At 37.6% G+C, this 23,467-nt stretch overlaps 1 protein-coding gene across 1 annotated transcript in view; it reads right to left on the minus strand.

Moving 5' to 3' along the window:
* Positions 1-17,412, minus strand: part of LOC139715875 (microtubule-actin cross-linking factor 1-like) — a 233,456-nt gene extending 216,044 nt beyond the window's left edge. The window contains exons 1-2 of the mRNA XM_071627428.1: positions 17,036-17,412; positions 8,684-8,847 (exon numbers count right to left, since the gene is read on the minus strand). Coding sequence (XP_071483529.1) covers positions 8,684-8,816 — 133 coding nt within the window. The 5' untranslated portion in view covers positions 8,817-8,847; positions 17,036-17,412. The remainder of the gene's footprint in view (positions 1-8,683; positions 8,848-17,035) is intronic.
* Positions 17,413-23,467: the final 6,055 nt, after the last annotated feature.

Genomic DNA, 23,467 nt, shown 5'->3' on the forward strand with positions numbered 1-23,467 from the left:
CCATATATGGATAATGTTCAAATTAGGCAGCTTCCAACCCCGAGTGCACAAACTAGTCATCACTTTGACTAATTATGAATTTGACTATGATAGCATGTGTGGGACTTCTCAGCTCAAATGACAGCAGAAATGTGCAAATTGATGACAATGAACGAATCTTCTCCTATCTGCGAGCGAAACTTTAGGATTAGAGAAGAGATGCAGGTCCATCCATGCTGCACAATAGACACTAGGAAGAGGTATATTATGCTTTTTATATTTTCTATCATTTTCACAGAATTATAGCAGTGGAGCAAGTCTCACCTGTGGCAAACAGAAGATAAAAACTCTCAAATCGAAGCGAATCCTTTTTTTTTAGTTTAGTCTACGCTGTACTTATAATCAATGTACTTTTTTAAGTTTGAGTTGAGAGGTGAGCCCACCTGTGCTGAACTGAACAGAAGTGTCTAAACTTTCACAATGAAGTGACAACATTTTACTTTGCTCATTATACTTTTTATAATGGTTTCACCAAAAATAAAAATGTCACAAATGGCATCTGTTGCATCTCTGCATGGTGTGGAGGCCTTATATCCCTTCATAGCAAGCTTGTAGTTCAGTCAGAAACATGGCTACCTGTTGTCTGGCATGGAAAACAAGAGGGAGGGCAATTTTTTCACTGTCACTCTCGTCTAGGGGTGCGTTTATCTGAAAAAATTTTGTGGGTAGAATCACGATCCTAAACACATTTGAGGCAATTACGGGCGATAGATTTATAAACACAAACGTGTTTTCAGACACGTTTTTAAATGTCGATTTGAAATAGTCACATTCAAAGGGTGCTTTGAAACACTGTTAACAGTAGAGAAACGCAATGCTGTTTTGAAATGCGTCTATATTTCTGAGCTGCCAAGGTCACCTTCCATGCAGTTTACAACTCTCTGGTTCTGTAAAACACGATATTTTCACAGCATGAAATTTTCATGAATTGGAGCTGATGGCCGTTTTTGCCACATGAAAGCGAGTCGCCTCTAACATTTAAAGGCATAATTTACCATTTGCAGATGAAACAAAAACACACCATTCGTGCTTTAAAATAGCTCTAAAATGGTGAGTTAGGGACAGAAATAACCACTGTAAAAATTTGAATCCATACCATCAATGCTAAGCATTGTTAAATACACAAAATGTGAACAACTAGTTATGATAAAAATGTTTCCAGACTAAACCATCTACAGTTATGGTTTATTGAAAAAAAAATATTGATATCTCCTTATATTTTAGGCTTTAGTGCGAAAATTGTATGGCAGGATGTTTTGTGATACAACAGACTACAAATATGCATCAAGTGTGATATCTTGAAAAAAAATTTAAATCACTGTTCCCAAAGGTAAACAGGACCTTTAATGCAAATTTTGGCTCTCACGAAATTCGCGAAATTGAAATGCACGCGAACATTCCTCATTTTACAGTATCCAATACAGGCTTCAGTGGACCTCTGCTTCCCGGGTCAAACTGCGTACAGCAGCTGTGCAGTGACAACACTCAAATCAAGATTTGATGATGGGTGGGTAGATAAGCACAGCACCCAGAGAATCGCATTTCAAACCATGTTCGAAAACACCATTCCAAACATGTTCTGAAACATGATTCATTGAACTAGAAACTTGTAGCCCTACAATTTTGTATCTCAGTCAAAACTGTACCATTCCTTTAAATTGTTAATCTGTCATTACTCCAATGCAAGTAATAAAAAATATTTTTTCAAAGACTGATAAAATCTGATAAAGACATACTGACAGCTGAGCATAGTTTTAAACACTGTTTGGGTTTACATTATAACCGCAGGTCTTGTTATTTAAAAGCCCTAAAATCCTTGCATCTGATTGGCTGAGAGCAAATTTGTTCGACAACTTTGTCATGGTTTAGTTTTGGTTGAGACGGGGGGGGGGGCATTTCGTGAGGCATTTTGTCCGACAAAGCTGTCGGACAAATTTGCTCTCAGCCAATCAGATGCAAGGATTTTAGTAGCTTGTAACAGTTTGTCAGAAAAATATCTGACCAAAACGCTTCACGAAATGCCCCCCTGGCTTCATGTTTCTAACTTTTCTTGGTGAGATAATGAGCAACGATTAACCTGTTATGAAATATGAAAGAGCATGTAATTCCAAGAGGAGTTCAACGTTTATTTGATGAAAATTGGTTTTGAAATGGCTGAGATATCCCAAGCTACACGATCCAAATAAAAGGTGGGACCTATCTTTTATTAGTATTGCTTTGTTTTACTTTGTTTTTGGATATCTTAGCCATTTAAAAACCAATTTTCATCAAATAAACTGTGAATTGCGATCTCTTAGAATTGTATGATACACTGTATGTAACATTTCATAAGTACAACTTGTAGTTGCAGGGCTGCCAACACTGGAAACTAGTTGAGAGTGAGACTCCCATAGGCCAATGCTATAATTTAGTAGTCAAAATGAGTGAGATCAATAGAAATGCATGCAAATGAAATAAAGTTTTAGAGTGAGAAAGGACCAAAATGCATGAGTCTCACGCTCAATGCGTGAGAGTTGGCAGCCCTGTAGTTGTCAAGTATCTCGGAAAAAGCTGAAAGCTGAATTCTCATCTCAACCAATACTATCCTATCCCTTTAACTAGGACCTGCATAAATATTTACTGAACAAAATGTGAGCACATAAATTCTTCCACATAGTAACTGTTAGATTACGCAAATGATGACTCTCAGTTTAAACACACGTCCCCAAAGGAGCTAATTGTTATCAGTAGACTTGAACTGTGAGTGACAAATTTAGCTCCCCCAGAGTTCATTTACATAAAACACGGGTGCAAAGAAACATGTTGTGAACGCCATTTTGCATAGTACAGTACATACAGCTGAATCTACATTGTTAAAGGATCCAACAAGTGATCACTAATTCTGGTACCTGAGGAGTACAATGTACCAAGATTTGACAAGGCAAATTAGAATTTGAATCGTCCCCCCCCCCCCCCAAAAAAAAAAAGAAAAAAAAAACCATAATAATTATAATAATATTGATGATAATAATAATAATAACAAAAAATAAATAAATAAATAAATAAAAAAAGTAAAATGAAAATGAAAAAACACATGTACGTCAAATAAATTCTACATTCATAGACTACCAGTACCAATATCTACAAAATACTTGCCACACTCTGCTGTCACCTTTCAGAGATCCTACTGTGCAGATTTATATTGTACCGTACTTAATTTTTCTTCCTCCTCAAATCTGCTACTGACACAAATTTATGACAAAAGGTATCACAGAATTTTCGATATTATGATAAAGCTATGATTTATCTCTGTGTGTCAAGTTCACCTCTCAAAATTCTGCTATTGGTACAACTTTGAAAATGTTGTAATTATCCTTACACACAGAATGTCTATTAAATCTGTCATGAATCATTATGAAATTTAGCAGGTTTGGCATAAATTTATGTGAAAAAAATGAAATTGAAATGATTAATTTTATTGGCAATAACATCACACTTTAACAGGGACTGTAACTATTGATGACTTCTCAGGATCTAGTGAGACATATATACCGTAGTGTTGTTATAGTTACACAATTTCTGTGCACACAACAAGCATTTTATAACACATTGAGAGTGACACAGTGAGCAGTGCATCATGTATTTCAAGTGCACAGTCTCCATTCAGACACAATCACGTTTGGAGCATGTAATGTATTAACTGGCGTAAGCGTACAATATCGAGATGAGAAATATGAATGCATCCTGTCTAGTAGTGATTACAGGTTTTGCCCCATTTCACGGAGATATCCGATACATGTGACTAACGACTGTTTTGTGATTGAGTCAGCAACTGTGACAAGTGCTCCTAGGTGTAAACCAATGTTTTGTGGGAGACAATATTGAGAGGAGAAGAAAGGTATTTTCCTATTTGGGATCAGCGTGCTTGACTAAATCCATCACGTCCATCAGCGACGGAGAGCTCGCTGCTCTCCACTGCTCTTCCGGGTCAGGCTAATCACGGGAGTACTGTACCTAGCCTCAAAGTTGTTAAGCAGCGTCTCATGAATTACTGCTCATTTTAAGGTCTCCCAGTCTTGTGACACTTTCTTTCTCTCCATCGCATTATCATTTCAGACTCAAGGGATTGGAAAAACTACAGAGCATGAAAATGTGTACAAAGAGAATGGCTTCTTGCTACAATCCTATACGTAATTGCCATGTGATTGCCAGAAGGACATTAATGCCAAGATACGGAACCGTAATACAATCTAGTGCTGGATTTGCTCCCTTCATGTTAGTACAGGGAATAACTGTTAAATACAATCTTAAACCAGCCAGAATCATGCAATAGTATGAGTGACAAACATGTACAAGTGAAAAGAAACCTTTAAAGCAAAATAAGAAAAACTGCAGATATATCAAAAAACCACTAGCCAAGTTCAGTCGAAAGTATACTGTCCTTGGAAAAATAGTAAAGTAATAAATAATGAAAACAAAAACTGCCATTGACAATTGTTAATCAGGTAAATGAAACTTCTCAATTCCTTGCATGAAATAGAAAAACACATTTCAACTTTCCCTTGTATAAATCTCTCAGTTTGACAGTGTTTGTTAAATGACGAGCAAAGTAGGTAAATTCCAATATTATACCTGTAACATTGTTGCCATGACAACTGGACTACTTTCCTATGTTGGCTAATGTCATACCTTAACTGGTTTGGTAAAGTACTACTCTTTCCTGACAAGCAGCTAGTTTGCACACATTGACTGTGTCTCATGAGGTTACTATGCATCAGGGAATCAAGAAAGGGTTTGTACATCAATATCTTGTAGGCCCTACATCCAGGGAGTCTATACTTCATACCAGTATATGACCAATGTTACCAGTTACCTTACCCCAAATAAGGTTTTAAATTGCTGTACCCATTAAACAATCAGTTTTGCACTTGACTCGGTCAGTAGCCCTTCAGAACCAGATACCCCTTTCCCCACCCCACCCCCATCCCAGTCAGCGACCATACAAGTGCGCACTGCCCAGACGTACCGTAACCGAAATGAACACCCCCATTCTGTCTGGAATCACTACTAATCAATACAGCTTAGTACAGTCCCTATCCAAAATCCCATCCCCCAAGTAACACTCCATAGATCTCTGGAATTACAGACCACTACACTCCACTACACTACACACAAATGTCACATAGCCCTCATCATCAACTGGGATTAAACACACTGCCAAGAATTGATGACACACTCCCACAGATATCATATCCAATATCTCAAATTCAGCATTTCCTTTATAAACTTTCAAAGAAGAAAATAAGAAGAATAGCACAAGTTCAAAGAAGACAATGGAAAAGATCAAGAAGGAGGAAAGGGAGGAGGAAGAGGTTTAAGTCAGAAGCCTTAGTTCCTTTAATACTGGGAACCCAAAAGTACAATGGTATTGGTGCTGAGAATGTAAAAGCCCACATTCCTTTGTGGAATACATGTAAATGTGACTATTATCATATATAATAAAGTACAGTAATTAACCAAAGAAAACATGCATGCCCATGGTGTCATAGGATGTTACACTGGACAGCTATTTCAACATTTTTGTAGATGAAGTCACACTAACACAAATTTTAGTCACATTATCATGTACATACATTATTATGTTTAACATTTCTCACATCTTAACAGAAAGTTTTACAAAACTGACAGACCTACATGTACCTATAGAAGACTATAGTAAGTTTCTCATATATTTTGTTGAATGTTTAACAGCTAAACTTTAGTTTCTAATGGGGTCACAGGAATTCATACTTATTGGTTCATTTTGACCAAAACACAAAGACGACAACACCAAAAAAAAATACCTTTTTTGTTGTTCCTTTGTTAGGTGATCTTTGCTCATATGATAAAACACAGAGAACATGTTGGACAATCTAATATTAGAGAACATTTACCTAACTGCTGGTAGAAACTGCATGTAAACTTTGCACCTATTGGTAAACATTAACAATATTGTTGGTAATTTTTTAAGAAACTGTCTCTTCTAGACATTACAGACTTTGTTACTCCACTTCCACAGATAAATACAGTGTGCAAAAAAGTTCAACTTTCAGGGGTCAATGATTAGTATTCTCTCTACTCAAACATGCACCTACAATGTATTATACTCGTAACACACACAATAAAATCAAATTGCGGTTTAACACAAAGAACTCACTCAACATCATCAGCTCCCACACTCTGGAATTCATTAACCCTTTATACAATTAGGAAACCACTGTAAAAGCTGTAAGTTTCACATACAGAATTGCGATTAAGGAGGGTAAATGACATTTTTCGTGAGATGAACTAGGTATTGCTTATTGTGTTTTGATACCAAGGCTACTTAGTATCTCATATTTAAGTGCACTAATGCCTGTCTATTCACAATATTTTCACTATCTTGTTACATTTGCGGCCCAACAGTGATTTGCAAAATTTGCAAAAGTTCAAACTTTGCGACACTAAAAACTTTTATAAACTCTAATTGATTCTTTCAAAAAGGCTCTACTTGTTAAGACATAGATGATTGAATGCTTTAATGTCAAGTACGGTACATAAAAATTAATAACGATTATTACGTGGTTAATGCAATTTGATATTATTGTTGATTTCTCTTTTAAAGGAGGAAAGGTAGAGGTACTGTGGAAGATGATACCCACTCCTTTTTAACTCTGATTCTATCCCTGGGAGCCTGGCAAAATGCATGATGTCACTGGCATCCTGAGATGATATTTTCTTAGAGGGTTAAGTACCATATATATATATTGTATTGCATTGTATTGTATTGTTCAAGAAGTATCCTGGGAACCTGAGTTGATGATGTGACTGATATAAGACACTACCTAGGGTTGCCAGAGTGATGACAGCAAAATAATTTTTCTCCTGTGTTGTTCACATCATGGTGTTTAAGACATAGATCATAGGAACAGCAACACAAATAAGACAGCAAATGCAAGTTGTTCAAAGTTTGACCTCCCCTCACAACACAACTCCTCCACACATATCTACAGTTCTAATGCTTTTAAACAGAGCATCTACATCACATTTTTTTCAGTAGTGTTGGCCGCTGGATAGGGAACAGATGAGGAATCTGGGTTACCGATCATATTATCACAGGACATTGTGAAGGAATCTGTTTCTGATGCTTTTGTGTGAATTTAATAAATAATAGTGATACAGCTCTCACTGTGTGAGAGGGCTTGCACAGCACCACTGACAAATCATCACACTAAGACTTGACTTTTAAATCATATCCTACATGTTATATTTAGCTCCCCTAAACTTCATTGAATCATACACAAAAACATCAGAAAGGTGAGTAGTATTCTCTGTAAGACTTGAAGTTTGAAAATCAAATTAAACATCAATACTAATTGATATGATTCATTATTCTCACTTCCAGCATTTTCATGCTTTATTCAGTCCTACTTACGTAGTACTAGACCCCCCCCCCCCCTACACACACACACACACACACTACAATCACCGGGACAATGGGCATCATCACACATGCTATGCCTATGATGACCCATGACATGTATCCAAAGAAGGTATAGACCCATCTTACATTACAAGCCCTCCAAAATATGAATCTAGATAATGTTCACAGACGATCTACCGACTAATAAAACTTCATCACAAAAGGGTGACAAACGTCTACTCTTGTGAGCAGTGTACTCTAACCTTTATTGCCTTTCATAGACCGCTCATACAAGCTGCCCGTGTCGCTGTCCTCCGATGCCATGGCGTCACGCCGAGTGGTGGGGCCAGGGGAACGGCCCGAGTCCAAACACCAGACGCGGCCTCAGAACTTTTCACAAACTTCACTGACGGCAACCTCTTCCTCGATCTGACATCTCAAGTACAGTGGCAGAAACAAAATTTTGACATATCTGCCAAACGCTTCTCTAGGCAGACAAGGTCTAAATTTCTTCAGTCCGGAGAACAAGGCACACAGACAGCAAATGAGCAAAGCAACTTTTAGAAGTTGCACTTTGTCTCACAACTCAAAGTTTGTGGTTACACACTCCACGCACACCGTGCGTATTGTACAGAGGACGGGGGAGGGCCAAGGATCCCTGATTGCATGCTACAACGATCGCGTATACAAATACGTGGACTTGTACTCTTCAGTAAACTATGCGCACGAGATGCGTGCACACCTAGACGTCGTCTGCTATGATTAATTGTACACAGTACAAATACGAATCAGGCACGCTGGGTTCTCAGCGGCGTTCCACTCTGTAAACGCATACCCAAGAATCAACTTCTAGCTCCCTGAGAACAGCGCGGGCACCAGCGTCCTTCAGAATAATACCCCCTCACTCCCCCAGAAGGTGACCTATTGTAACTGTTCTCACGTCATTACGCGGTAATATCGTCGAAAGAAAGGGTGAAAGTCGCGCCCCCTTTCATTCACTCCGTAGCTACGAGGCGTGCTTCGGAACATACATGTGGGGGTTGGGCTTTGTCATTGAGTAAACGCTTGAACGATTCACCGCAGCCATTCACGCATGAACGTAATGTACACAACAACATCCACACACAGGCACGCACACACTCCGAAGCCCTTCCTACCTAGATAATTCCGCTAACCACCGACTACTAATCCGTTAGACAAAAAGGATTAAAGAAGAGACCTTACCTGCGATCTTGAGGACAGTTCGATCCACCAAGTCCGTGATGTCGGTGGCACTCGACTTCCATTTAGTGTTCTTGTCCCCAGACATCACTTGCAAGATCGGAATGAATTCTCGATCGTTTCCGTAAACCGCCATAGCATGTAATCCCGTCTAACTCCGTAGTCTCCTGTACATGACGGAGAAGGGCACATTATCACTGCTCGTATTGTGTCAGCATTTCCAATAATTTTTTTTTTTCAAAATCTGTTAAAATATCAATGAGAAGGTACACATGCAGGGGAGGGCCTTTCCAAATGTGAACTTCGTGCGGCGATATCCTTCGTCCTACTGCTCAACGACCATCCCACAGGCGAAATACATCACCCTTGTCAGTCGCCAAATGTGCCATGCACCACATACGCTGGGAATGCTTAGAAATCACCGGGCAAGGGCGAGAGAGCGGTGGGTAGCTCCGATCTAATATTGACTCGCAGCCTACACTGAATAAATTGGCGGAGGCACATTCAAACACAGAGACAGGCATGCACCATGTGTCTTTCCCTCCCCCGTTTTACGGCTGCTTTAAATCCGTGGGACCTAACTGCTGGGCCCGTTCAAGCACAAACAGTTGTTACGTAAAAAAAAAAAAAAAAAAAAGGAGAGAATGGAATGATTAGTGTAACACAATTGCTGTCAATTGTTGCAAGCAGGGAGGTGAACTTGTGGGTAACGCACAGCTGCGCGTGTGAAGCGACAGACAAGGGCGTTCTCGTCGTCTGATGCCCCAGTGTGACCCCGCATAGAATTTGCTACTTTAGGAGTATTTCGGTGATAAGTCTGTTAGTTCAAGACATGCTGTCTGGCAAAGTGGTAAGGTCATCTTCGCAAGTGGTCACCTGCCCCAATTTCCGTTTTTAGTTTACGTCTTTCACTCGTGGTTACAATTCCTTGGCACGAGATTCCAACACAATGTCCAGAGAACATTTTTGTTTTTCATCAATGCTGCCTGCATGGTCTTCTTTATTTTAACGCGCTCGAATGTTCATCCTACGTGGTCGATGGTCGAGTGGATTATGAACGTCATAGAGAAAAAAAAAATCATTTCCCTGAGAAGCTTGGCATCAATTGGACTATTTCAGACATTTCTTTTCTTTTTACGAGGGAAACGATTAACAGACATTGAGAAAGTAATGTTCCTAGAATGGCTACAGGTGTTTTTATACATCGACCAGTGGTTTTAAAATGTTAGGTTAGGCCTATAGGCTATAGGGTAATATTACGAGTAGTATAGGTTCCCACCTATTTTACGTCCACATGGTAACAATGGGAGCCCACGGGTGGAGGATAAGACTAGTTTTTCGTGACGTCACTGCAAATGCACTAAGAACAGAAAGAGCTCCCACAAAATTCCACTTTTTTATAAAAAGTACACATTTCTTCGACTTCTATATAGTTAAGTTGTACAATTCCCCCTGTTTTCTGAGGTAATTCAAATGTTGTTGTTTTTTTTCATTAAGTGAAAATAAGTGGAATTCTCTTTAAGTTTTCTTTAATACCGTTGTCCTGAGATGACGTCGCAAACTGTTGCATAGTCGTGTCACCCAGCGATGGCGGCACCGAGACTTTGAGTCATAACTTAGAGAACGCGATTGTTCGATTTTCATGAAACTTCATGGATGTTCTTCTAATGCTGCATATAATACATTTTTTTCTTTATCCACACAACTTTGTATGATACTTGACTTTTATTCCTCTGATCTTTATTTCATCTTTAATATTTTCATTTCATTCCTTAAACTTATGGAGGGCTTTTTACTTTTACCCACACTGCTTTAGATTTGAATGAATGTCTCCCGTCTTGGAACGCTGAGAAAAACTCGTAATATTAGTGCTCGTATGATAGAGTTCAGCACTCAGCACAAGTTACTTCGAGTTAGGGAAAATTTTGAACATGTTTAAAATTTTTTGAACCACTCCCGCGCGAGTTCACGGGGAGTTTTGTAGATTCACTATACGAGTTACTCGAGTTGTCGCGAGTTATCCCGAGTTATCGCGAGTGCACCTTTGAGGCAACTCGCCACAACTCGCCGAAGCTCGGCACTGTAACTCGGCTAAGTAGTCCATGGGCCAAGACCCGAAAAATGGGTTGTTGGTACCATCTGAGGTGGCACAACCTTGTTGGTGTCATTTTGTTTGTCGGGCATATATATGCTTATCAAGCTATGATAGCATTTCCAAATGAGTAGCTTAGTCATAATAAATGCATTTTTAACCAATTTGGTCTCGTATTTATATTCCTATACTTCTGAATCGAAACTAAACCGCTATACAAAGAAGAGCACTGCCTTCTGTATGTCCACAGGTGTTCTGTTGTAAACGCGGTGCGCGTATTCTTTATTCAAGGCAGCGAAGGGAATATCCAAAGGGTTATGATGTCCACAGCTGTCACGCGGTGCGCTTAGTTCTTTATCTAGACCAATGTACCGTTATCATATCTAAAGTTCCTCATAAAAGGGATTATCTATACTGTTTTTATACTACCCTATCAACAAATACATCAGTTTTAAACAAAAATCACTCTGTTCATTTACAATATCATTCATTATAATGTATCGTAGTGTACCGGTACATTGTTTTTGCATTATCTTATATTGTTGGAGGGAAATAAAGCGACATTGGCGTGATATTAGCGTTTCCACCGTAGCGTTTTCACCGGAAAATGATAAATGATTGAAAAATACGGTAAAATTCATTAGGAATTGCTTTTGTTGTTGTTGTTGTTTTTAGATAAAAGGATATACACTGTATCATACGCTTTGGATATTCCCTTCGCCGTCTAGAATATAGACTAAGCGCTGTGGACATCATAACCTTTGGATATTCCCTTCGCTGCCTTGAATAAAGACTAAGCGCACCGCGTTTACAACAGAACACCTGTGAACATACCATAGAGCTGCATTTTACAGCTCTATGGAACATACAGAAGACAGTGCTCTTCTTTGTATGGCGGTTAGTTTCGATTCAGAAGTATAGGGATATAACAACGAGACCAAATTGGTTAAAAATTCATTTACTATGACTAAGCTACTCATTTGGAAATGCTATCATAGCTTGATAAGCATATCTATGCCCGACAAACAAAATGAAAGTGGGAACCCTGCCTAAACGCAAGTGCACGTGCAGAAATAGCTAGGTCATTGCCATTACTTTTCTGGAACTATACTTAAAACTTAAGACAAAAATTGCCTAGGCTCAAGAAATTAAAAAAACAACAACAACCGGAGAAGGAAATGGAAATCAATCAAGCAATGGTAGAAGTAGAGGAAGAAGAGCAGGAAGAGACAGTCGAAACAAAAGAGATCATCCACGATGAGCTACTGAGGCAGTCAGAAGACCAAGCCTCTAAACATTATTAGACTCACAAGACCAGTTGGGCCCCGTTTCAGAAAAAGTTGATATGAGAGCAGGGACGTGATGAGAGCAACTCTTGCTAGAATGGCAATTGTCATGGCAACGATGATAACCCGGCTACCTGATAGATTGGCTGTTGCTATTGGAAGTTGCCATTCCAGCAAGAGTTGTAATCCTAACATCTTTTATGAAACGAGGCCCAGATCCCAGTAGAAGAAAATGGGAGAAAAGACGTACCCCACTGGAGGCTCAACCGAACAGCAGGGATTGCGCGAACTCGTAACGGGCTCGTAACGGGCTCGTGACAAGCTCTTTATAACTCGATGAAAGCTCGGTTTAAGCATGGAGCTACGAATAGCTCCATGGTTTAAGTCGTACACGGATCATCACAACTCACTCCAAGATCCGTGTGACTCGTATCACGCTCGGACGTAGTAAACTCGATGTTGCCTCGTAAATCACTCATGCGCAGCTCATTTAACTAATTGATGATAAATTTCACGCGAGTTCACTCGAGCTCTCGCGAGTTCAAGCTCGCGCAGCTCGGCACATTCCCCGTCAACTCGAGACTCCATCTCGGCGAAGTGGGAGCCTTGCTTGTAAAGCTTCCACCAGCATTGCGTGAAAAATGGTCATAATGGCAGTTTTAAATGGCCTTATCCATCTTTTCTATGCCTGTTATCTCCAACAATCAGATATGATAATGTGATGCACGAATAAATGGTCATTATTAATTTACAACGAATGCAAAATAGGGCACTCCGGGTGGTTCTCATTATAGAGTGGAGATTTTCTATTTGACGTATCTATGAATGTTTGAATATTGATAATCTTTCAATACGAAGAGATAAACATGTATTGTGTATTATGTATAAAAGTGTCCACGAAATGATGCCTGGAGAGTTTATGAAATATTTTGTCTTCAAAGAATTTTTATTATGGATTGAGGAATACATGTAAGAAGTTAGAAATAGCAAGACCGCGTACAAATTAAAAAAAAAAACGGAGTTTATTAAATAAAGGAGCTATAAGATGGAACCAACTCCCTGAATATATTAAAAATACATTGTAAGACATTTGTTGTATTTAAGGTTATTGTTTAGGTGTAAGGCTGAAATGTAGTTAAATATGAAATATATTTGATGGATAAAGATAATTTATATATCATAATCTTTATGAATATTCAGTATTGTGTTGTGAATGGACGGGGGGATGGGAGAGGGTAAACGTTTGGTGTTTTGGGGGTACTTTCTTGTATTTGTGTGCATTTTTTGTTATTTTAATCAACGTATTGTATTTTTGTTTTTGTTTGTTTGATATTTTTGTTATTGTACAATGCATGATGATGTATATGTGATTTTATCGGGCACGGACCAGCTGAAGAACAGCCATTGGCTGAAGCAGGTTCCGTGCGAAAATAAAATAAACTGAACTGACCTGAATCTCTATTAGTCTGTAGAGTCTGTGTACACAGTGTAGGCCTAACATGTTCAAGCTTAGGTTTTACTTTTCGCTTCCATTATCATTATTCCCATGAGCCAATTAAATTATATTATTTTCTTTATGAAATATTAAAATGTACATATTACTTTATATGATTTATCATAAGTGAAAATTACCTAGTATTACACTATTTGACCATGTTTGATGTATGTATACTGGTTATACGAAATCATCTTCATCTGCCTTCATCAGCCGTTATGAGACTGACTTATATATACACACAATGGACATTTTGGTGATTAACGGTCATAATCTTTTTTTATACAATAATACCACATTAAGTGTATCAAATAAACAAACAAAAATGTGTAGGCTTATTCATTTCATATAATACAACACAGAGATACATCATAGATCATAGATATATCTATATAATACATGTATACATTATATCAATACATTCATTTTATTTAACCTGTTTATGTGATTATGTATATTGATATTTCTACATTAATATGAAATATTTGTTATACATATATACAACTTTAATTACTAATATTTGCATACCCAGAAATATGTTATCAGCTTTCCTAATCTCGTTATATACTACCAGTTTTATTCAACGCAGCGCTGTAATAAGCGATTCATCCCATACCTATAAAAATATGCAGTATATAGATGTGCACAAAATCATCCAAAAGCTATAACATGCTCTTTGATTCGCTGCGTGACATTGTTGTCTTTCTTGCTTTCTTTCTTTTTCATTCACGTAAAAAAAAAAAGAATGCGTCGAATAAAGACAAAAAGAAAGGGATTTAGGAAACACAGAAAGAAATGAAGCAAAACTGATGAATGATCTACAAGAGGGAAGTTAGCATGTATGTCTTTGAACGAAAAAGCATCATGGACACAAAATATAGTGCACCGTGTACAAGTTGACGTTGATCATGATAGAGTGAAAATCACAAAACACAGCTAGAGCTGTTGATTTTTCATTGAAATCGAGTATATTATGATGTTAAGAATATTCTATGATATCAAGTGGCGCCAAAATGCATGCTTTTAAGAAACATCGACATACAAAATTGGAAGAGGCAATAATGACAATGTCGGCTTTCCCAAGAGTTCGTCCTCAAAGATGATAATACAGTGTATATATATATTGTGTGTTTCGTTGATGATATAACCCCCCCCCCACACACACACACACATACACATACACACACACACATACACGCACACACACACTTTGTGTTTGTGTCTTTGTTTGTTTATATGTGTGTTTGTTGTTTTGAGTGTGTGTTGTGTTTTTTTAATTTCATTTTAAAAGAAAAATAGATATATTTAGGGAAGAATTTTTGATGGGTATTTATACTGGTCACTGGACGACATCATTAATGTATGACGATGTATATTACCTCCTTTATTTTGCACTGTGGTCTCCTGTTATACTGCTGTATATATCAGTGTTGAATGCTCTTCAGTGAAAACATGCCACGCTGGTATAGAATCCAAGAACTTCATCATAATCATCTTGTGTCAGATTTTGATGAAACGTCCTCCGTTCTCGTCTGTTTGTTTTTAGCTCTATTTTTACAGGGCAACGTCGACTTGAAACGTGGTGTGGAATATTGCACTTTGATATCATATATTGATTTTATCCGAATACCGTCAAAGACATCAAACCCAATGTTTACATTTTTTTCTCGCCAGTATAATGTGATAATGAGCCACAACGAGTTTGGTTCATCACACTCTGATTATATACGGAAAAGGTGATATAACGGTGGCACATTGCCCATTCAATGTTTGATAGCGATCCTTGGGTAAACAGTCAAAAGCTTCCAATAGGGCTCAGTCTGATGCTGTGGGGGCTAAGTTCAGACTAAATCCGCTCCACGCTTTATTGCGCTCTGAACATAGCTCCACACTCTTGAGTCGTCAATGATAAACGAAATTGTTTATTTATTATTATCATGGCGGCACACAAACATTTCATTCTAATTCGTGTGTATATCTATCAGGCAGTGATCCAATGTCGTTTCTAGTTAATAATCATATGCCATATATCACCAGGAATGACATTGATAATTATTATGACGCTGATTATAAACGTTGCTAGTAAATTTAAAATATCATTTCGACCATTATCATGGTCACATTAGCAACGGAAATAACAGCACTACACAACCAATTTAGGAGGTCGATAATTTTATAAGCAGCAGTATAGCATCCGATAGTAGACCTAAAGTATAAAAGTAGAAACAGAAGTATTGTAGAATTTGTATAGTGGTGATGGTAAAGTGAAAAAGGTGTATACCATATTCGTAAAATCTTTTGCAATGAAATGGAATTTGACATCAAGATGCGATTATATTGGAGAGGCAGTATACATGTTGCATGCATGGTAATTTGCCCTCTATTATATTAGGTCCAAGTTCTTGTGGCGGAAGTATTATAGCAGCTACAGGATTAGAAATAAAAGTATGATACCCGTGTATAGTCGATTATACGAAGAAGTTTGTACATTATATAAGGTATAAGCTGCAATCGTTGTTGTTATATCAATAATGATGACAGTATATAATTATGTGGTATGTAATAAATAGGAGAAAAGAAAGCAATTTACACTACACATCCAAAGTGTCGGCAGTCATGTCTTTCATAATAATTATAGCATGCATTCAAAGTTTGTCATAATCCTCCCTGCTCTGTCTTGACTTGACTTTTTTTTTCACTCACGATCCATAAGTCCTAAAGCGATTTTTTTTTCTGCAGCAATACTTTATCATCATCTTTACTTCGAGAAATTAGCACCTCAGAGTTGCACTATTTATATCTCAATACTAGAATTAATGTACATTTAGTATTATAAAAACAAAAAACAAAAGAAATGCGTCAATGCGAGAAGGGTAATGATCTTTAATCTTCTAAAATGTGCTACTCTAAACTCTTTATGTCGGCTGTAACTGGGAAGCTTCCAAAACAAGAAGGAAAGATTAATCACTGGGTTAATGCATTGAGGTGCAGATATTGCTATCATAATTTTCAGTGCATAAATTACAAGTTTTAGACATTCTGAAGCCCCCACCCCCCCCCCCCTTATGGCTAAAATTTGCATTAACACTGAAAAAATAAACAGCTCACAAATTGAACACAAACAAAAAGTATCATGTGTACCTTTATAGCAACTGGCAGGCTTTTTAACAATAATCATTTGCATCTCAAAGAGTTATAACACGCTCAAATAAAAAAAGGAAGAATATTGTGTTCTATGATAATAGTAATAATGAAATTAATGATAATATGAACAAATGTATAATGCACTAAGTTCCATCATTGAACCTCATAGCGCAGAGAAAAGTAGATAGAAAATATCCACATAATTATCATCATGATATGCAACAAGCCTATACTGGTAGAAAGAACAAGTGGAATATGCAGAAAGATACAACACCAACCGCAGAAATGTTGTGATACTAAATAGGCCCATATTATATCTCGTTTTCACGGTTACGTACCTCTGCGCTGTTATCAGGTATATCACGATAACATATTCTCATCAGTTTACAGGCTCCATAGTCCAAAATGTGTCAGCAAAGTTCCATGGCATGCGCCTTGAGTTAGGTGAACCGAGTAATATATAATGTAGCCACCGTTGCCTTTGGTGATACATACTCTATAAGAAAATATTCCCTTTAGAATCGCATAGCGCGTCCATCTGTACACAGTTACACCATGGATGATGCCAATTGCAAGACCAGGACCATCCTATCTATCTCTGTGGATTGTCAAAGCTAATTACAATCCTGGACATACAGTGTAGGGGCGAGTCTGTTTCTAAGCTTAAAATCGTTCCTAATTAGCAATCATTGAACTGTACGACGACAGATGTTAAAGCCCCGCACAGTGTGAGTTAAACCAGTCTATAGACTATTTCGGAGACCAACTTTAATGTTGAACCCCAAACATGCTTTGTTTCTGTTCGTGACGTCATGTGCAGGGTAGTGTTTCATAATAATCATTATTTTTACCGAGAGCAAGCATCTAATGCTCCCTGCGTTTGCATGGAAAGCGTAAGTTACGTCTCGGATTTATGTGAGACAATGTGCTGTCAATCTTTCGGTCTGTATTGATAAGTAACGTCTACGCAGCCTCACTTAATCCTCTTTATGACGTATCGGAGTGACCATGTCGCTAAATATAGTATGAAAGGGCATCCCCTGTGTTCGACGAGCGCAGGCGTACTCTCACCCCGGAGAACAGAGTCATTTCAGTATTATCTGAGGAAAAAGCTGTGCTCATATTATACCCACGATCGCAAACATTTCCACACTGAAAACCTTACTATATAGTTCAGAGTTAGAACCAATTATGGCAAAACAAACTGATTGCGGGGGTCATCCTCTCTCGTTCGCTTCGCACTGCGTCACCCATAAAGAAAAGGTCAACCCAATACACAGTCATAATGAAGCTAAATTAATGCAGTAAATACACTTGGGCACAACAGCCATACCAGAGTTCCGTTTAGGTCAGACGCAAACTCTATAACTTTGCTCTTTTAAGAATTAATTCAAATGGAAGAACGATTTTGAGGACAAAAAGGAAGTATAGTAGCTGTTCTCTATAGCTAAAATGTGATGGCTAAAGAGGATGTTATTGGAATTGTTGAATTATTGACAACAACAACAACGACAACAAAAATGGCTTATCACATACGCAGTCCCATTCCACAATCAATGTGTGGGAAATGAGACTTGCATCTATACAAGCAATGTCCCAGCTAAACTTCTGAAATGCATATACATGTATATGGTTCCAAGACTAAGAAAAAATCAAAAAGGTTCATATGTTTTAAACGAGGTTATAAAACGAAAATCTCTCTGTCCTGCATAAATCGCGTTGCCTATAAAGTTGTAAAATCGATACATTAACTCTGCCATAGATAATTATGGACGTCGCCTCGGCAAGTAAGTATACACTGCAAAAATTCCGGTGTTAAATAGTGAACACCGAGCTGGTGTTAAATTTTCGGTGCTCATTTATGGTGTTAAATTAACACCTACGGGTGTCATTTCCAAATTTTAAACTGTTTTTGAAGAGTTTCTTAGTAACTGCACTTCTTGTTGATTTTTAATTTAAACAAGACGATCAAGAATTTTACATTAAAATACTAGATTTTTGAAAAAATGTGAAAATAAATTTACACCAAAATAACATCAGCTGGTGTGGTCCCTTATTGAAGCTGGACGGGTGTTAAACCATTGATATTAACACCAGCAAATATCAAATCAACACCATGTGGTGTCATTTTTGAATTAACACCAGTACAGTGTCAAAATAACACCAGGTACAGTGTCAAATTAACACCACGAAGTGTCAGGTGAACACTTTTCAACACCATCACAGTGCATTTTTAACACCTGTGGGTGTGGTCCTTTATTGAAGTTTGATCGGTGTTAGATTTAACACCCGTGGTGTTAAATCTAACACCGATGTTTTTACAGTGTAAATGTCCTATGTCATTGTTCATGATTATGACAGTGGTAGCAAATATCAAACTATTGATGTGGAACATTCTCTTTCCTTTTGTCTTTCGCTCACTTCACACAACAGACTGTGTCACGCATCAAGAAAGAAACAGTGACATGCCAGTGGCATACATTAGGCAGACTCTTGGAGTCTTTTGAACCATAAAATCTTAAAGGGATGTATACAGTTTCTTTTGAGACGGACTTGAGATTTCCAACATTTTTTGATGATGGTTCCTTTGAGATCATGAGAAACATTTCCTGAAATGTGAAAGAGCATAATAATTCTGAGAGGAATCCAAGGTTTTTTGATGAAAATTGGTTTCGAAGTGGCTAAGATGTCCAAAAACAGAGCGGTCCTAATAAAAGGAGGATCACTAGAAGTTGGGACCTACCATTTTATTAGGATCACTTTGTTTTACTTTGTTTTTGAATATAAATCAGTCATTTCAATACCAATTTTAATCAAATAAACTTTGAATTCCTCTTGGAATTGCACGCATGATTTTTTAAGTCAGTGCATGGTTTCTAAGTATTTCGCAAAAAGTTAAAAGCAGAATTCTCGCCCAAATCAGGACTGTACTGTCCCTTTAAAGTCTTTTTGAGAGTCATTTTGCAGTCTGAGAAGAAAATGTGATCGTCGGTCGCGGCACATCTCAACTTTGATCATAGTGCTAGCCAACAAGATTACACAAGTTTTATGATCACGATACTTTCACGATCACGGCTGTCTTTGTCTTATATAGACGTAATTGGACAACAAAGTGAATGTTCATTATGTTTACTATTATTTCATTACTAACTCATGCCAAACGGTTATTTCTCTTCTCTTTCTGGTTCTATAACTGCTATCATGCTTCTAATGCTACAGCTAATACTATATACTTCTATACTATTAGTACTACAAGTATAACGTCTACCATCATAAGCTACTATTATCTACCACCACCAACACCATCTCCACCACCTCTTCCACTGTGGCGCTATTGCTTCCTGCTGTAAAGTTCAATTACTTCCTGTTCTATATGGTAGAGAGCTTTGGGAATTATGGAGTTAACGTGAAAAGTAAAATTGACAATAATGGGATCAGCGGATCTAGATCTTAACTTTTGTCCGATCAAATACGGGAAAACGATTGTAATTTGAATGGATTTGATTTGATTTGATTTGATTTGATTTGATTTGATTTGATTTGATTTGATTTGATTTGATTTGTTTTGTTTTGTTTTATTTTTATTTGATTTCATTTCATTTCATTTCATTTATTCGTTCTCTGTATGGCTTCATTTACATTTTTAGCAATATAATCAAACATGATACTGTATATACAAGTATGATCACTAACTATATTACTAATTTCTCCAATTTTAACAATATTCAGTACACATACATCTGTGAAATTATTACAGTACATGAGTTATGAATTACCATACAGAACGGTTGCCAATAAGCTTGACCCTTTGGCAACCGAAGATACGTCAATGCAATAAGAGAAGGGGGTCCAACATGATGCTCGTGGAAAAGAGGGATAATAAGAAGAGAGACAGAAAGAGTAAGAAAGAGAGGAAGGTGACAGAAACCTTCCGATACCAGTCTTGCCAGATCAACTCACAATACAGACATACGTACATGATTATCGTACAAATATAGATAATATGATACAGAGTTGTTATTGCCAAATAAAGGTTTTGATACAAAATTCTTTGTGTGTCTTGTTTTGTGTAATCAATTTCTATGATACATGGTAACAGCCATTGTCGGCACAAGCTTTATATAGTGATGAAATAATAATTTCCCGAGCGTACGACGATGGTAAGTAAGAAGGATATACAGATTGTTACGCAATTCGATCATAACTCGTTGTGTGCCCCATAAGAATAACGAAAGGCACCATAGCAACCAGTATACAACAACATTGTGTTTCCATAGCAACACATATATGAACTCTTCAATTAGACACGAAAAACATAAGTCGGGTGGGAAGCGGTGTTCATCACGGAACTTACCGCAAAGATGTTACCTTATAGATCCTGCCCGTTGCTCCAGTCTCTCTAAAGAAATTCGACGATATAGATATTAATATTCGAGGTTTTTTTTTTAAGAATTAGCACAATTTCCAGTAATTCGTATCCACAAGTGAGCTCAACAGGGGCAAACGTGACCATTGCGAATGTAACGTGTGATGCATTTTCTCTTTGAGATACCTTTGTGTCATCGCGCACAAAACACATGATAAGAGCCTTTTCTCAGCGCGGGGAAAGTAAATTAAGTGTAATTCCCAATTCAAATTTTGACAGCGAAGGTCCAATGTATACATAGAGAGAGAAATGGATCAATGGGTAAGCAAAGAGACGCAAGGAGAAAGAGAGGGTGAGATGGGAAGGGGGGGGGGGGAATGAAAAGAAAAGAGGTAGATGATTCGAAGCGAGAAGAGGGAAAGAGAACCGAAAAGGTCATTCCGATGATTATAATTTTCTTGAGTAGGTTACGTCAAATAACGCAAATATGCGCTTGATATTAACTTTTGTTTGTGGCGACGATACCAATACACTCTCAATGGCGCGTCACTCGCAGGAAAAAAAAAATTAAAGAGAACTGATCATTTTCACGTCAGCAGGATAAAAAAAAAACAACTCTTGGTCAAGTAAAAATGTGGATATGGCAGAAGACTAAAAATTAGCAACACTGAAGAAAGACTCTCATTATCCCCCTCCCCCACCTCTCTCTCTCTCTCTCTCTCTCTCTCTCTCTTTCTCTCTTGATTGACATCACACCTTCTATCTAAAATAGTTTCTTTTCTTATATACAATTTGGATTGTCTTTTAACGGCAAGCGCCACTCTATGTTCAAGCTGAAATTCATTGCATTGCATTTCATTTCATTTTATTTCGTTTATCTATCAATTTCCAACAAGAAATTGTATACTTAGTAATCAAAATTGCTATACACAAGGTGATTGTCTGAAGTATATCAAATAATCAGCACAAATGAAATATAATACATAAACGCAGCGCAAAATTTCACGTTTTTTATCGCAGACACAGCGTCAGAAACAAAATCCAGACTGCAGCATAATTTATAACTTATTGTCAGAGATTTTGTTTTTATTTCTATTCTCTGACGATTATGAAAAGAAAGTGGCGGCACAGATCACAGTGAGTTTGGAAAGGTTAGAAAATTCGACTCATCGGGAAAATTCTTCGCCATCTTCCATACATGATAGAGGGGCCACAGTTCGTTATTCCGAAGATCGTTAAACCGAAAATGAAATAAGAATCGCTAGTTCACACCTTCATTTCATTTTTCGAAGTATTGAAATTTATTTCATTTTCGAATAAACGAACCTCCTGAATAACGAACTTCACTTCATATACGGATTAACAAACCTCTGGAATAACGAACTTTACTTCATTTTCAAATTAACGAACTTTCGGAATAACGCCACAAACTATCGGTAAACTGACTTTTTTTTTTTTAATTTTCGGATTAACGAACATCGAGGCATTGGGAGTTTGCGTGTTTCGGAATAACGATCCTTAAGAACAGCAAGTATACCTTATTCATTTTCGGATGAACGAATATTAGGAATAATGAATCTCACATCATTTTCGGATAACTGAACTTTGGGAATAACGAACCTTCGTCGTGTCTTTCGGAATAACGAACCGTCGTGGTGGCAAACCCTATTTCAATCATTTTCGGACTGACCAACTTTCGGAATAACGAATATTATATGCTCTCACATCACGACCTTTTCACCTGACGTCCTTGATTATATACCATGAGCATTAGCAAAGCAACGAGAGGAACGACTCACGTGGGTCTGGTGTCTATACAGTTCGTGGGAGTGCAGTGTGCATGGTAAAACCTATAGTCTAGAACACACCCCCTGTCTAGATAAAAAGATTCCACAAAGTGTGTAACTCCCCTCCAACCACCAGGGGAGAGTTTACTGCATGACAAGCGGAGAATAATGCTTTAAAAAACGACCAGGGCCATTTATTTTGTTTGTTTTTTAATCCTTTCAGAAAGGATTTATAATTACCTTGGTTCCACAAAGTGTCCTCTTTACGGTATGTCTGCACTTTTGTTTGTTGTTTCTTTCTTTCTTTCTTTCTTTCTTTCTTTGTTTACTTTCTTACTCGTTTGCTTTTGACACATTTCATTTTTGCCAAGCCCTTTTCGACGATAAACACTTAAACATGCGCGTGTACAACTTTCGTAGAGCTCAGGAATATTACTCTCACCCCGTTCCATTATTGAGACAACATTTTGATGGCCAACATTCCATTTGGATTCTACCGTGACCAGCATTTCTATTTCTGCGTATAGTATCGTTGTTTTCACAACAATGTGACTGAGCCCCTCCATTTTCCATAGTTTAGCGTTTTTTTAACTAATATATTATTTGCTTTTAATATG

The sequence above is a fragment of the Diadema antillarum genome, unplaced genomic scaffold (genome assembly GCF_040938485.1).
Source record: "Diadema antillarum isolate AM-2024a unplaced genomic scaffold, OU_Dant_1.0 scf00000006, whole genome shotgun sequence".
NCBI classification, from domain to species: domain Eukaryota; kingdom Metazoa; phylum Echinodermata; class Echinoidea; order Diadematoida; family Diadematidae; genus Diadema; species Diadema antillarum.